This window comes from Mustela erminea, chromosome 6 (genome assembly GCF_009829155.1).
Source record: "Mustela erminea isolate mMusErm1 chromosome 6, mMusErm1.Pri, whole genome shotgun sequence".
In the NCBI taxonomy this organism is placed as follows: Eukaryota; Metazoa; Chordata; class Mammalia; order Carnivora; family Mustelidae; genus Mustela; species Mustela erminea.
The window spans coordinates 61,077,189-61,091,865 of NC_045619.1; the positions used below are offsets into that span (position 1 = coordinate 61,077,189).

A 14,677-nucleotide genomic window follows, 5' to 3' on the forward strand; every position below is an offset into this window, starting at 1 on the left:
ACTTTAATAGATAAAAATTGCTGATCCAGATCATCAGCCTTGTTTATAGGCAATTTGTGCTTTAAATTATTTGAGGTCATTTGAAAGAGGCTTTGGGAAAATTCTAAGCAACCTCTGCCCCTCTAATTTTTATAATTCACGTTGTTTTCACAACCACTCCAAAAGGTTTTGCTAAACAAAACAGACCTTCATTCCTGCCATGTCCAAATAATCGTCAGTTTCAATTAAGGAGCTATTTCTTTACTTGTTATAACTGCTGCACATTCTACATAATACTTGTAAATATGGCATGCATTCTACTCAAGTGCATTTCAGGTGCATATCTTTATTTTGCAGATAATTCAAAGCAACCTGATAATCACTGAGTAAGATTTATCATATTTCACATTTGATACAGATTTAATACATTACCTCTATATTATATTAAATGTGAATTTTATTGAACTAGAAAGTACATAATTGTTTCTCCCTTTGAGTGACACCACTGGGGGGAAATTCTATATGTAAAGATCTTGCACAAAAACTTGTGTTCTAGGTCTGGTATTAGACATGAATTGATTAAAGTTCTGATAGCTTATGGCAGCACAGACTACTTGCATTCACCAAAGCAAGCTGAAATTCTTGCCTTTTACTGCAAGCTCTTAAGAAATATATTTATTTATTTATTTATTTATTTATTTATTTATTTGAACCTCCTCTTTGTGATTTATAAACTGGGGGCTAAATCTTACTGCGAGAAGTACATGATGGGGGCTCCATTGTCTCCCATGGCTCTGCAAGTTTCTGAGCAGAGGCACCAACAATTTCATCAGAGCTAGCTTTTTGAAGGACGTTTGTGTAATGAAAAGATAGTATCTCCTTCCATAGGAAAGAGTAGATTTTCTGGGCGTGATAATAATGATATTGACACCCTCCTGGGCAAAGACAAGGCAGGCTTATGGCTCATAATAAAAGATGCGGTTTCCTTACGCTTGCAGTCCCTCTCTGGTAACACAATCCACTGCATATGCATGTGTGCACCGGCCCTCATCACATCACACTTTGGGAACTGAGGCTGGGAGAAATGGCACCAAAATGCTGATTCTCTTTCAACTGCTATTTTTGTGAGTAACAAGTTACTTTTCCTGAACCAGAAACCTGCCTCTGCCATCACCCATGAAATTATATCGGGCTAACTGATTAGCTTGCCAGTAGATAGCACAAGCTTCACACTTGGCAATAATAGAAACGTTTCAACATAGATTGTGATCTGGGTAGTCACTTTCAAAAAACACTATCAGATTCAGGATTTCTCTCTTGCTATCTGGATTGGCCAATCTAGTATTCACCAAGAAATCTGCCATCTGCCTAATGCAAAACTCAACTGAACTCTCGACTTTTTCTCTTCTAGTTATGATCTTTCCCTCCAACCTCTAGTGAAAGAATTGAGTCAGGTTCCCTCCCTACTGGCTCTTCTTCAAACAAAGAGAAATTTGGGCATGATTTTCTACTTTGAGGTGAATAAAATGCCATTTTTCTCAAGATTACTCATTCCTTCTATGAATTATTAAGATCAAATCCATTTGCCATTTCATCAGTTGTATGATTTTGATCTAATCATATGACCAATCCTAATCTTATGTGAACATTCCTATATTCAGCTAATACTGCTAAATAAATAATCTGGTATTATTTCAAATTTTATCACTAACTCATTTTGCCACCTACCTAAAGTCTCTCCTTCTTGATTATGAATATATTTAGCATAATTAATTGCTTTAATTTTCAAGAGATTAATTTTTCATAGGTATTTTCTGCAGAAAGCATCCAAGTAGCTATTGACATTTCCCTATATTGAATCAAGTCCTTCCTAGGGTGGGGTACACTGGGAGCAGATATCATCTCACCTTGAAAATAGATTTCACATGAATATAATTGCACGGAATACTTAATTTTTCAAGTAATTTGTAAGTTTTGTCTACGTTAATTTTTCCACCTCTAAATTCATCCCGAATCTTCGTCAAAAACCATGTATGAAGCACAAAAACAGAAGTTAAGGAAATTCTCACAGAAAATTATTAAGTACTTAAAATGCCTAAATAAGTATTTGATTTCTCTTCAGTTTAACATTTTTATTTTTAAAGGATAGACTATTTTGTGCTTAAGTGACAAGATAATTCTATGATATATAATATTTACAAGGAAACAAAGTAGGTACTATTCTGTAATAAAAATATGAAAGGGCATATATAACATAAAAAATTACAAGTAAAGAAAAATATTGAGAAATCAAGTTATTATTGTGGAAATATAGTCTGTTTCCTGAAGACCTGGACTTGGGGAACAGCTGGGCTTCAAGATGTCCCTGTCACTTGACCTGTCTTTCAGCTTCACTTCCCTTGTTTGAAAAGTGGACAAATTAATACTTAAGAAGGTGGGGGCATTAAATGAATTATTAACACATTATTGAACACAGTTTCTGCTACTGAGTGTTCAAAACATAGTTACCATGTCTGATATTAGTTAACATCAGTTAATTGCCCAACTACACACACGCTAAAAAAAAAGTCACATTTTAAGTGCTATCAAAAAAGAGTTAAAAATGCCATGCTGAGTGTCTATATTTGGTATGGATGAAAAAACTAAAGTTTACTTATCATATACAGATAACCTACAAAAACTAGGACACTTCAATTTGAAAAACTACAGTTAAGAATTAATACGAACTTTATAAAATCATGAAAGGTATTGATAAAAAATGTTTAAAAATCCACTCAATTTCAGATTGTTAAAGCTAATGAAAGCCCTTAAATGTGAGGACTATGACTTAATATGGCAAAGCTCATGTTCTTATAAGAAAAAGACAGGAAGCTAGGAAAGTTCAGAAAAGCTTAGGACAGATGGAAGGAAGCAGTTTATACTTAAATGAGAGAGGCTTAACTTCAGGACTCTTTAAAAAGAATGAGAGGGGAATCATATATAACATGAGGGAATCAATCCAGAGAAAGAAAAGAGGAACAGAAATGACTTCTGAGTGGATATTTGCTCTCCATATTTTCATGACCTGTTGTTCCGTTTCTCCTCGCTTAGAAGTCTCTCCCCATTACGTGTTGTCACAGGTTCCAAAAATAGTTAACTCTGCCCTTTTGTAGTAAAGGAATTTCTTGATATTCATCAGCTGTTGCCTCTGCCCCTTTTCTAGAGAGAAAGCAGAAAACACAGTGGTTTGTGCTCTTGTTTTTTGGAGATAGCTTAAATCCCACAGAAACCGCATACAAGGGGTGCTCCCTGCATGTCACTACCCTTGGAAGTTTCTGGCTTCTTACTGCGTTCTGACCAGCTTCAAAGCTTCAGTGTTTATAAATGCACCATCTACTGCTCTTTGACATTTTTCTATCAATAGCATTCATATCTTGTTTTTATTTTTACTATTTGGTCGGCCCCCCCTGAAACTTTTCAGCATAATGTGCTTCCAGTGGGTTTGGGGCAAGTATTCTGAGGGACTGAGGATAAATCAATGCCACTGTGGTCCCTGAAGGTGGAAAGGGCTGCCAAACATGCTCTAGGAACTCTAGGCTGCTTCTCTAGATCCCTGGCAACATATAATGCACACAGAGACAAACCCCTTTTGAGGAAGGCTGTTCAGGAAGTTAAGTTCTTAAAATCTTCAAAATAGGTACAGCTGGTTGGCTGGGTACCACGCTGTCAGGTGACTGTCATGTTTTTCTTTGGGTCTGAACACCCATTGTGATATCATCAAAAGTTCCACACTTCACAGAGAAAGCTTCTTTATGACTTCATCAGGAGACTCAGAGCTTGCCAGACAACCTGCTTTCATGGTTAGACATAGTAATCTTAAGCTTGAATGTTTAACACCTTGATGGGAAAGGTGTCTCATGGAATGTTTTCTCATCCTTTGAACACTCTTGATTTCAGAAGCTTTGCTTCTGCGGCAACGAAACATGTCACGTAGTACGCTGAGTAGGAAAGAGAAAGAAAGAGTAATTCGCAGACTGTTAATACAGGCTCCTCCAGGGGAATTTGTTAATGCCTTTGATGATCTCTGTCTGCTTATCCGTGATGAAAAACTTATGCACCATCAAGGTGAGTGTGCAGGCCACCAGCACTGCCAAAAATATTCTGTACCACTCTGCATCGATGGAAATCCAGTACTCTTGTCTCACCACAACGTAGTAGGTGACTACCGATTTTTTGACTACCAAAGCAAACTTTCTTTCAAATTCGACTTGCTTCAAAACCAGCTAAAAGACATCCAAAGTCACGGTATCATTTGGAACGAGACAGAATACCTGAGAAATGTTGTTCTGTGTGCCTTAAAACTCTATGTGAACGATCACTATCCAACAGGAAATTGCAACGTGCTGAGAAAAAGCGTGAAAAATAAGGAGTTCTTGATTGCTTGCATTGAGGACCACAGCTATGAAACAAGAGATTGCTGGAATGGCCTTTGGAAATCGAAGTGGATTTTCCAAATAAATCCATTTCTAACCCAAGTAACAGGAAGAATTTTTGTGCAAGCTCACTTCTTCAGGGCTGTCAACCTTCATATTGAAATCTCCAAGGACCTGAAAGAAAGCTTGGAAGTAGTTAACCAAGCTCAACTGGCTTTAAATTTTGCAAGGCTTGTGGAAGAGCAAGAGAATATATTTCAAGCTGCAGTCTTAGAAGAATTACAGGAGTTATCAAATGAAGCCCTGAGAAAAATTCTACGAAGAGATCTTCCAGTGACCCGCACTCTTATTGACTGGCAACGGATACTCTCGGACTTGAATCTGGTGATGTATCCTAAATTGGGATACGTCATTTATTCAAGAAGTGTGTTATGCAACTGGATAATATAAAGGATTGCTCCTGGTAATTGTCTCCATCTGATTTAGTTGTGTTTCCTGGAGGGGTGCTGGGATTTTCCTAAAGTTGAGAAGCCACTAGAGGTGCTTATCACTTGAAAATGCAAGCTTAAGTTATGGAAAAGTGGAACAAATAATTTGAATCAGGGACTATTAACCAATCAGGCAAGAAAGGGGTGATGTAAATGTGTTTTGTGGTAGCAACCATCATAAAGCCAGAGATGTTTATTAGAACCTAAAAGAGCTCCATAGAATGTCGCACCCAGAAGTATTTTAAAGGCAGCCAAGGTTAAGACTGTGTCTGTCTGTTTGTCTGTCTGTGTGTAGGAATGACCTTTGACTTTCTTTGTAACTAGAGAAGGTATATAAATGAAGTCACTCTGCAAGTGATACCTCATATAATTCAGTTCAGTCCTACACCAGCCCCGAGACAGTGGGTTTCCGTAAGTGACGTTAGTGTTGGATATTCTGTGAAACCAACAGATATCCAAAACCTACCTCACATGAAGGACTATTAGTAAACTTGGATCCACCCCGATGCCTGCCTGTGCCCTCCAAGAAGTGGGATTACTCAAATCCCTGGGTTTTTCTGATAACAAACATGGTCTTTGAAAAATCAACTCAAAAAGCCTAACCTCTCAAGCTTATGTTAGTCAAATTCTTGTGAAGTCATCCCCATAAGCATTTATAAGTGCTTATTTCATGCCAGGCCCTATGCTAAATAATTTGCACACAATTTTTCATGATTAGGCTGGCACTAGTAGTAACTCCATGTTACGTGAGATGAATCTAAGATTTCAAGTTGTTTAATTCATCCAGGCACATAGTAAGTGACAAGTGTGTCTGATTCTGCTTTTAACCTCTAGAGTATGACCACTCTCCCTGAAGGCTTGTTTCATTAAGAGTTATGAACTCTACAATGATTTAGGCAAGCATTTCCCCCAAACTGGAACCAGTAGACAGCTGTTTTTTAGCCAAGACAAATTACATCCAGTCACCCTATCACTGTTCCCACTAAGGTTACTGACGACTTTCCTCCGGTCTCAGATTAGTCCAAATCTAAACCTCTCCAGTAAGATTGCAGTAGAGCAGTAGATAGGCCCCATCCCCTAATTCTGACTGGCAAAATACTCTGTATTTTGGATCCATGCTGTTGAGAAAAGATCTCACTCTACTTAGGAAACATTGGAGCAGATTAGAATTCCGATCTCAAACCTTTCTACTTCAACTGGTGATTCTTAGAGAATCTAAGGAGATTTGCCCAGGGTGTATCTTTAAAAATATAATTTCCCAGGACCCATTCTCATATTCTGATTTAGTAGGTAAGAAATCTCTATTTTAAACAACTATCAGAGAGGACTCTGTTGCAAGGGATCACAGGACCACATTTTAAGAAATATTGGTCCAATCATAAAATGACACATTTTATGCTTTCTACTTACTCAATTAAAATCATTCCTTATAAAACTATTGCCAAATGAAGGTCATGTCTATGGCTTCACTGGATTCACTATGCACAGACCCAGGACATGCCTTCATCTGTTACATTAAAATGTTAAGGGAAACCTTTCTAAAGAAAAGTTCCAAAGACAGTTGTTTTCATTGTACTAAAACATATCTATCTGACAAATTATTTAGCAAAAATTTGAATTGATATTATGGTTATATATGTACGTGTTGATTTGCCAGAACATTCCAGAATAGGACTCAATGGTTTATGGAACAATCACAGAAGTATTTAGCCCCCACTGAAACATGGGGTTTTTAAAATAATAATTATTGATACATCTGGATATAAAAAGTCACATGCACAAATCATAGAAAATGCTTGAGGTATAAAGCATTTTGGCCTATTTTTTCCTATCCAATTTTATGGAATTGTCTTAAGTATTGAGAATTTACAACATATACAAATTTTTATCCTGTTCTTTTTACATAAACTCCTATATCATAAATACGGTTCCATGTCATTAAAATTCCTTGAGCACATAATTTTAATTATTTACATGATATTCATACTGTTTATGCACCATAACAAGACAACTATTTCTCTATTCATACATAATTTAAATTTTTAGCATTTTACTTCTGTTATGAATTGGGCTGTAGTGAATATTTCTATGCATAAAGCTTTGCCCACATTGTAGATTATTTCCCTTAAGATAAATTCCCCAAAACTGCCTATTGAAAAGATACGAACACATTAATGATTTTAATACAGATTGCCAAATTGCTTTCCAGAAAGATTTAACAATTTATAACCTCTTCAGTAGCATAAGAGAGTAAGTAGCTCACCACAGTAATCTTGGCATTATTGAATATCAAATGTTTTCTTTGATAGGCAATAAACCTTAAAAGAATACAAAACAAATTAAAAAGGTGCTCATTAACTTATGCTATATCAAAAACTTTCTCACATTGATTTTATTTGGTAGTTATTTTCTTTGTATGGAGCTGGCATAGCCAGAAAAATCTACGACAACTCCTCTCTGTACCTTTATCACAGAAACAGGCGTGTGTGTGCATGCACACACACACCCTATACTTAAACCTACTCTAGCAATACAAATATACACAACCATGCCCAGGCATATACACACATACACCAAAAAAAAAGCTTCAGTGCATTATTTTATAATATTTCAGTGTTTTCTCCTCCCCACCCCACTCCCAACTGGAATGTAAGCTCTGTAAGAATGGGGACCTTGTCTATCTCAAGGATCTAGTCTGTTATTTGGTAGGAACTGAATGAGTGAATGAATGAATGAGGCACCTGCGTGGCTCAGTGGGTTAAAGCCTCTGCCTTCAGCTCAGGTCATGATCCCAATGTCCTGGAATCCAGCCCCACATTGGGCTCTCTGCTCAGCAGGGAGCCTGCTCCCCCCACCCCCACCTGCCTCCCTGCCTGCCTGTGATCTCTCTTTGTCAAATAAATAAATAAAATCTTTAAAAAAACAAAAACAAAGACCTGAAACGTAGGTTTAGTCGGCCTTAAAATTTTGTTAAGTCATCCCTACCTGCTGTCCCTTTAGGAAGTGTGTATTCCTTTGCAGACTTCCCCAAGCTGATGTTGTGACCCTTCCTTCTAAGACCCTGGATTGCATTCTGAAACTACCGCTGGATGCTTACCACTCTGATGAAAACTTTTGCTCTTTTCCCACTCCCAAATACAGATTTCTTCTCCAACAAGTTTAAGAAAATCAAGTTCTCAAAAATCCTGTATTACTTTCAATTTTACATAATCCTCTGTCAAAGATTTTTGTGCCCTTCCTGTTAGGGGTCTGGTCCAGAGGGATACCCAATGGATATATGGACTACAGCTCGTTCTACTCAAGCAGAGATTCAGGAGGGGCATAGATTCTTCAACTCCACCCTTACTCCCCACTGCCCCAACCCTGTCAGACTGAGCCCCTGCTGTTCTGGGACATGCCCTAGCCTCAGGCTTGCCTTGAAGCTAAAGCAGGCTTCAGTTTTCCTTTTTTATTTGAACTTTGATCATAGTACACAAAACCCAACTACTCCTTTCTACTTATCATTCAGATCTTCCATAATCAAATAGAGTTCCTACTGGGCTCTGCATATTTATGAAGGTCCCATAGTTGATAATATTTTAGTGGATCAAGATAAAAAGTACTTTCAGGTCACTGCCACTCAACCAATTTTTGATTTATCTCACCTTATCCTCAATCTCCACATCTTTACACATCTCAGATTCTGACTCTTTTACTTGGATCATTTCAGCAGCTGCTTAGGATATAGAACTATTGTTGTAAAGGAATGGGTTCCCAGTCTACTGCTTCCTCTACTCTAGTGAAACCTATCTCAACTCCATATCAGTCTGTGGTCTCCCTCCTGATAAGCAACTTCACCTTTTATATTGACCCTTATAGCCTTCTTGATAGCCTTTAAATTTCTCTATTCTACTTTAGGTCTACTTCTCCATCATTCTTTCATTTAGTGAACAGCTCTGTCCCTTTACTGAGAAGATGCATGCTTTCCAAAAGAGCTTCTACAGCTTCCATTCTCTACACTTAAAAATATATTTATTTTCTTCTAAATAGTCTCCAAATAAGTATATGTTCCTTTCTAAGACCAACTCTTCCACCTGTGGGCTTGATCCTAAATCCTTGATCTTTTGTCATCCAGGCTCTTGATTCTTCAGTTACCTTTTTGGTCCTTAGTTCCTTACTCTCCCCATCCCATCATGGCTCTTCTCCTCCACCAGCAAGCATACTCAGTTCCAACTAGCCTAAAAGTTTTTCCCCTGTAAGTTTCTCAGGTCCTTTCACAGTGAAACTTTTCAAAAGATTATCCTATTCTTAATTTTTTTCTGGATCCTTACCACTTAAGAAATGGATTTAATTAAGAGACTGTTATGTTCTAGGCATTCTACCAGCAATTTTGTCTGCCTCATTGATTTCCTTATAAGAATCATACAACTGGGAATTATTTTTTACAGCTTAGAAAACTAAGAATACTCTTATGTAGCTTTGCCAAATTGACACAGCTGGTAAGGGACAGAACTGGGATTTCAAATCAGGTCTGTCACACTTCAAAAGTCCTGCTCTTCATACAGTATTATGCGGCCTTAACTCTGCACCTTCTGGCTTCCAGTCTAATAGTCTAAGGAAAAGCCATTCTCAAAAGTTTTCAATATCATAATTGTTGATTCCAATTGCCTTTAGTCAGTTATCATCATGGGAGCATGACTATTTCTTTATCCTGAAAAACACTGAATTTCTCAGTTCTAACTGCATCTTAGTCTCGCCCTCCCGTAGTTCCTTTCATCACTCTTCCTCCACTGTACCCTACATTCAAACACAGGCATTCTCCAAACCTTAGTGTTCCATCCTCACCCTCAGTCACCAAGGTCTTCAGCAGCCACCCCATTCTCCACAATATTCATCACCATATTCATCAGGTAGGTACAACAGGACTGGAAAAAATTCCAAGAGTCACAACCCCTAGCCTATCACAAGCAGATCCTTAAAACAGCATGTTTAATAGCATATGTGTCTTTTTCTTTTTCCTTCTTGGCTTTGAAATGTATTGCCTATTTTTGTCACTAAGCACTGTATTTATTCTAAGAGCCAAACTTGACAACACTCCACTAGGACGGCTTTGCATAAACACATCTCCCAGTTCGACGTTGACCTCCAAGAATATTCTATGTCGGTGCTGCTGCTCCTCTGTCCATTCTCCCTGCCCTTCCGCTCCCACATGCATCCAACCTCCTTAGTTCCTTACTCTCCCCATCCCATCATGGCTCTATAAATGAAAATTTATAATTTATATTTATATTAATTTATATAAATTTATATTTATATTAATTTATAATTTATATTTATTTATAATTTATATTTATAAATGAAAATAAGACATCTACTAAATAACCATACAGATGATTCTAACCAAATTGACTTTGGGCTTTATTTTCCAGTATTACCTACAATCCTACCTTACAGTATCAAAATCAATGTTTTCAGAGCTAAGCTTTTATTCTTCAGGCATCCTTAACTTTTTTCATATTTCCTAAGATTAAATGAGTCGTTGAATCTTTTCATTTCTGTCCCTGCAAGTACTTTTCTTATTTATTCCCTCTCTCACCTTATCAATAATTTTTGTTACTTCTCACTTATCAAGTTTTCTAACAGGTCTGCCTTCATTTTTTTTGTTGTTGTTGTTTTAATCTCCAACCTATTCTATGAAGTTTTGCCAAATTAATTTTCATAAACCTCAACTGATTACTCACTGCTGTTACTCACAATCTTGATCAAACACTATTAAAAGATGCCTATTAACTAGGGGATGTATTTCAAATTTTCTGGCTTAGAGTTCCAGCGTTCTCATGATCTAAGTGCCCCTTCCTCTTCCATGGACCTTATATGACTAAACTGGACTTAACCACTTCTTCCAAAAACCCTCTCTTAGAAGCTTCACCAGAGGTGCTCTGTACATTTCTTAAATGTGAACACCTTTTGTCTAATTCTGCCTTGGTACTTGTCTACTCTAATTTGAATATTAGATGTGTGTGTTTGTCCTGTTTCTCTTAATAGACTGAAGGGGAGATTTTTGTTTCTTTAATACACAATGTAGTGGAAATCTATGAAACTTTGGATCAGAATATCTAAGTTCAAGTCTTGAACTACTTACAACATTTGTGACATTAGGTAAGGTGAAAATATACGACTTCTTTGATACTCTGTTCTATTTGTTAAGTGAGGGTTGAATGCACACTTAGCATAATGTTTTATATATACTGTGTGAGCAATAAATAATTGGTGAATAAATAAATGTCCAAGAGAAGAAAGCTTCCATCAGTCTCTCAGGTTGGCCAGGACTTCACAAACAGCATTTCCCAAAGATAAGAGAAATTTCCTGAGAAAACATCCATCCCTCCAAATTCTCCACCTTTCAGGAATTGTAATTTACAAATGCATCTGAATTGAAAGTATAGCCTTGCATTTTAAAAATCTTTCATAGTGTTGGGCACATGATAAGAATACAATTCCCACACTCTATTTCCCTGATAATTCATTCTTGATGTTTTATTATACGCCATGTGGCCATAGATACCTTAAGGAGGCTCCAGGGATAAGATTTGTCTTCCAAATTTAATCAGTTTGTGCCCCAACAGAAAACAGATGACAGTACAAACTGGATGGTTCAAAGAAAATATAATGAAGAGTTTACCCACAAAAGAGGAGAGTAAAATAACATTAAGGCCATTTACATATTTAGGTCAAGGTTAGGGAGTTGCCACTAGAACCTGCAGGGAGGAGTCAATATAATCGGCCACCAGAAGGGCTATAACCATGCGTGAAGGGACACTGCCAGTGTGAGGAAGCCCTCAGAAAGAGATGTCTCAGGAAAAGACTGCTCAGGAAGAGAGGGAGGAGGGCGTAAGTGGTCTCCTTTTTTTCTCCAGCTTCTGTCAGAACTACCCCTTGGCAGAACCAATCAAAAGCTGTAAAGTTTTCCCGGCGAGATAAACACAACACCCGGCAAAGTGGATGCAAGCCAAGATTTATTAAAAACACTCTTCAGCAAAGTTTCAGGGCTCAGGAGAAGGGGAGCCAGGAAAGTTGCGCTGGGAGGAGGTGGGCACCCTTGGGGGAGGTCCCGCGACTCTGGAAAGCAGAGTGGTGGAAGTCGCGCCCAAGGCAGGGAGAAGGGGCCTTTTAAGGGGCCTCGAGGGGAACTGGGGGTCTTTTGGCAAGTTCCCCTTATTCGGATATCTCACCTGCTCGTCGGGGTCCCATTGGTCCACTGGAGCCCCGGGGCAGGAGTCTCAGATTCCCGCTTGTCAGGGTCCCATTGGTCCACAGGAGCCCGGGGCGGGAGGGTTTTCAGATTCCTGCTTGGGTCCTTGTTCTCCTGTCCGAGCTCAGGTTTTGTGGTGGGGACTTTTGCCATCTTAAGTAGCCCTTTCTTTCTGCCAGCCCAACAAAAGCCAGAAGGCAAAGGACTCCGTTAATATGGTCCATGTATCAGCCTCCCAAGGTAGTAGCAGGATAGGGAAGGAAAGAAGGTAGATTGAGAGGATTAGATGGAGGATACAAGATACACATTCATTCACCTGAATGTGATTTCTGACACTTTATAGGGCTTTTATTTTAGTAAGATGAACACCTGGCATTTACTAAGTATATTTGGTCCTTTTGTTCATTAAGAAATGCCATTAGTTTAAATAAATAAATACATTTTATAGAGCTACATAAGAGATGTGTTTGGAAGGATTTCAAGTAATTTTTCTGAATATTTTAGTCCATTTTAACTGCCTTGAAAAGGACAACCTCTTCTAGGTTATAAATGCAGCAGCTTTCCTGAATTAACTTTATTGCATAAATATAATGCTTATCATACTGTTCTTATCTCCCTAGTCACTTCTTATCCTTATTTTAGAATATGTAAAGTGCCCTCACTTTTGCAAGCCCCCATGTTCATGTTCCAAACTCATACAAATAAAAAAGACTTTATTGTGTGAATAGGATTTACTAATTGGACAGATTTATTTCTTTCCTTCCTTAAGAATGTGATCCGTGACCCTAATAGCATGCAAATGCAGCCCTCGGTTCAGAGACAGTCATAGACTGAAGAAAGGGAAAATTCCATAAACATTATATGTGTTTTTACCAGAGGTACCTGAACAGTATCAGAGTGTTTTTTAATGAGTATCTCTCGTGTTCACTTTAGTACTTGTTTCTACACCTCATTCTTGGATAAACAATCTTAATTCAACAGCTCAAATTCTTGTGGATTTATAAAAAATACAGGATTTATAAAATTTATAATCAGGGCTCTTTTGAAAAACTATTATCATAGCACAACAAACACCTAAAGTTTAAGAAGGGCCTATAGTATTTGCCTGGTATTAAATTAGCTATGTCTACACTGATAATCATATGTCAGACTGATTCTTCAGATTTCTAGAAATACTTGAGGAGTAGCCTGGTCTCCAATGCCAAGACCTCAAGAAACAGGAAAATTTGGTGACAGTGGTTTTTTATAGTTATACATACCACTCAGTACATTTTGTTGGAACTAAATTAACTCCTAGCACACATCTATTTACGGGGAATTTGTGGAAAATTTGAGTTAACCTGCATTAACTTACTTAGTTGGGGCCAAGATAAACTTGTAACCCACTTGCCAACATTCAAGTCCCACTGTATTGGTTTTACCCAAGAAAACCTCACTTTGAACACTTCAAAACCTGGTAGAACAATCTGATCTTGCTACCAACCCACCCACAGATGAGTTCAGCTTCCTCCTATGAGACTGCAGTCTCAAGAGCCTCCATTATGTTACTAGAAATTTATTTAACTTGCTCCCCAAATTCTTTTGAGAAATATTTTCACTAACACTGCTCCCCTTTTATCTTATTACTCAATTCCTTCTTTTAAATTAATTTTCAAAAAATGTTTCTTTATAAATATGCCTTGAGGAAAAGGATTTTTATCTTATTTACTTTGGTGATCCCGTTACTGAGTTTGAACATAATGAGAGTTTAGTAGATATTTGTTGAATGTGTAAATGAACAGTTAAATGGATAACTACACTGAAGGAAGAAAACAAACTCTACTACTGTTTCCTTTACTTTCTTTTTTTTTCTTTTATTATTTATTTTATTACATTTTTTTAATATTTTCAATTCAAGTATAATTAACACCCAGTATTATATCAGTTTTAGGCGTACAATGTAACGATTCAACAATTGCCTTACTAGTCCCTTTAGATAGATACTTTTCCACTAAACATTTTAATTTCCAAAGCATCAAGAGGTGAATGTCAACTTAAAAATGCAAGCACAAAAGATGTCCTAAGGGTTAAAGAGAACTCTCTGGGATTCCATGGACAAACAAGTTTGAAAACGCTATGTGTGCCTCTACTTGGATTCTCCAAGTACATTAATACATTAAAGGCTCTGAGATAGGACATCACTTAAAAATATATACATTAAGTTGAGTGTTATCTGGAAGTAATCTGTGACTTTTTTTTTTAAAGATTTTATTTATTTATTTGACAGAGAGAGATCACAGTGGACAGGCAGGCAGAGAGAGAGAGAGGGAAGCAGGCTCCCTGCTGAGCAGAAAGCCCACTGTGGGACTCGATCCCAGGACCCTGAGATCATGACCCGAGCTGAAGGCAGCGGCTTAACCCACTGAGTGACCCAGGTGCCCCTCATCTGTGACTCTTCCATTCCCTGCTCCCACTCAGATCTCATCTATCTGCAAGGTTTGTGAGCCTGACCTCCAAAAGAATATGTGCCCCTCCCTCCATCACTGCTGCCATCACTCCAGTCCAAGGCACATCCTTTCTCTAAATTG

The 14,677-nt window shown here is 37.7% G+C and overlaps 2 protein-coding genes across 7 annotated transcripts in view; one reads left to right on the forward strand and one right to left on the reverse strand.

Annotated features, from left to right (window-relative positions):
* PLCZ1 (phospholipase C zeta 1) overlaps positions 1-3,692 on the reverse strand; it is a 48,151-nt gene extending 44,459 nt beyond the window's left edge. For 3 of the 6 annotated variants that reach the window (XM_032347462.1, XM_032347460.1, XM_032347461.1), the window contains exons 1-2: positions 3,603-3,692; positions 3,044-3,177 (exon numbers count right to left, since the gene is read on the reverse strand). Coding sequence is in view for 2 of the 6 variants with exons in the window: in XM_032347458.1 (XP_032203349.1) it covers positions 1,887-2,010; positions 3,022-3,032 (135 nt within the window). In the remaining 4 variants the exon portion in view is untranslated. Of the gene's footprint in view, positions 1-1,886; positions 2,011-3,021; positions 3,178-3,602 lie in introns of those variants that run through there. The other 3 variants (XM_032347458.1, XM_032347459.1, XM_032347463.1) reach the window with 2 other exon arrangements.
* A 96-nt stretch (positions 3,693-3,788) lies between these two features.
* On the forward strand, positions 3,789-4,851 carry CAPZA3 (capping actin protein of muscle Z-line subunit alpha 3). The gene has a single exon (XM_032345613.1). The coding sequence runs from the start codon at positions 3,942-3,944 to the stop codon at positions 4,839-4,841; it is 900 nt and encodes a 299-aa protein (XP_032201504.1). The 5' UTR covers positions 3,789-3,941; the 3' UTR covers positions 4,842-4,851.
* The last annotated feature ends 9,826 nt before the right edge of the window (positions 4,852-14,677 follow it).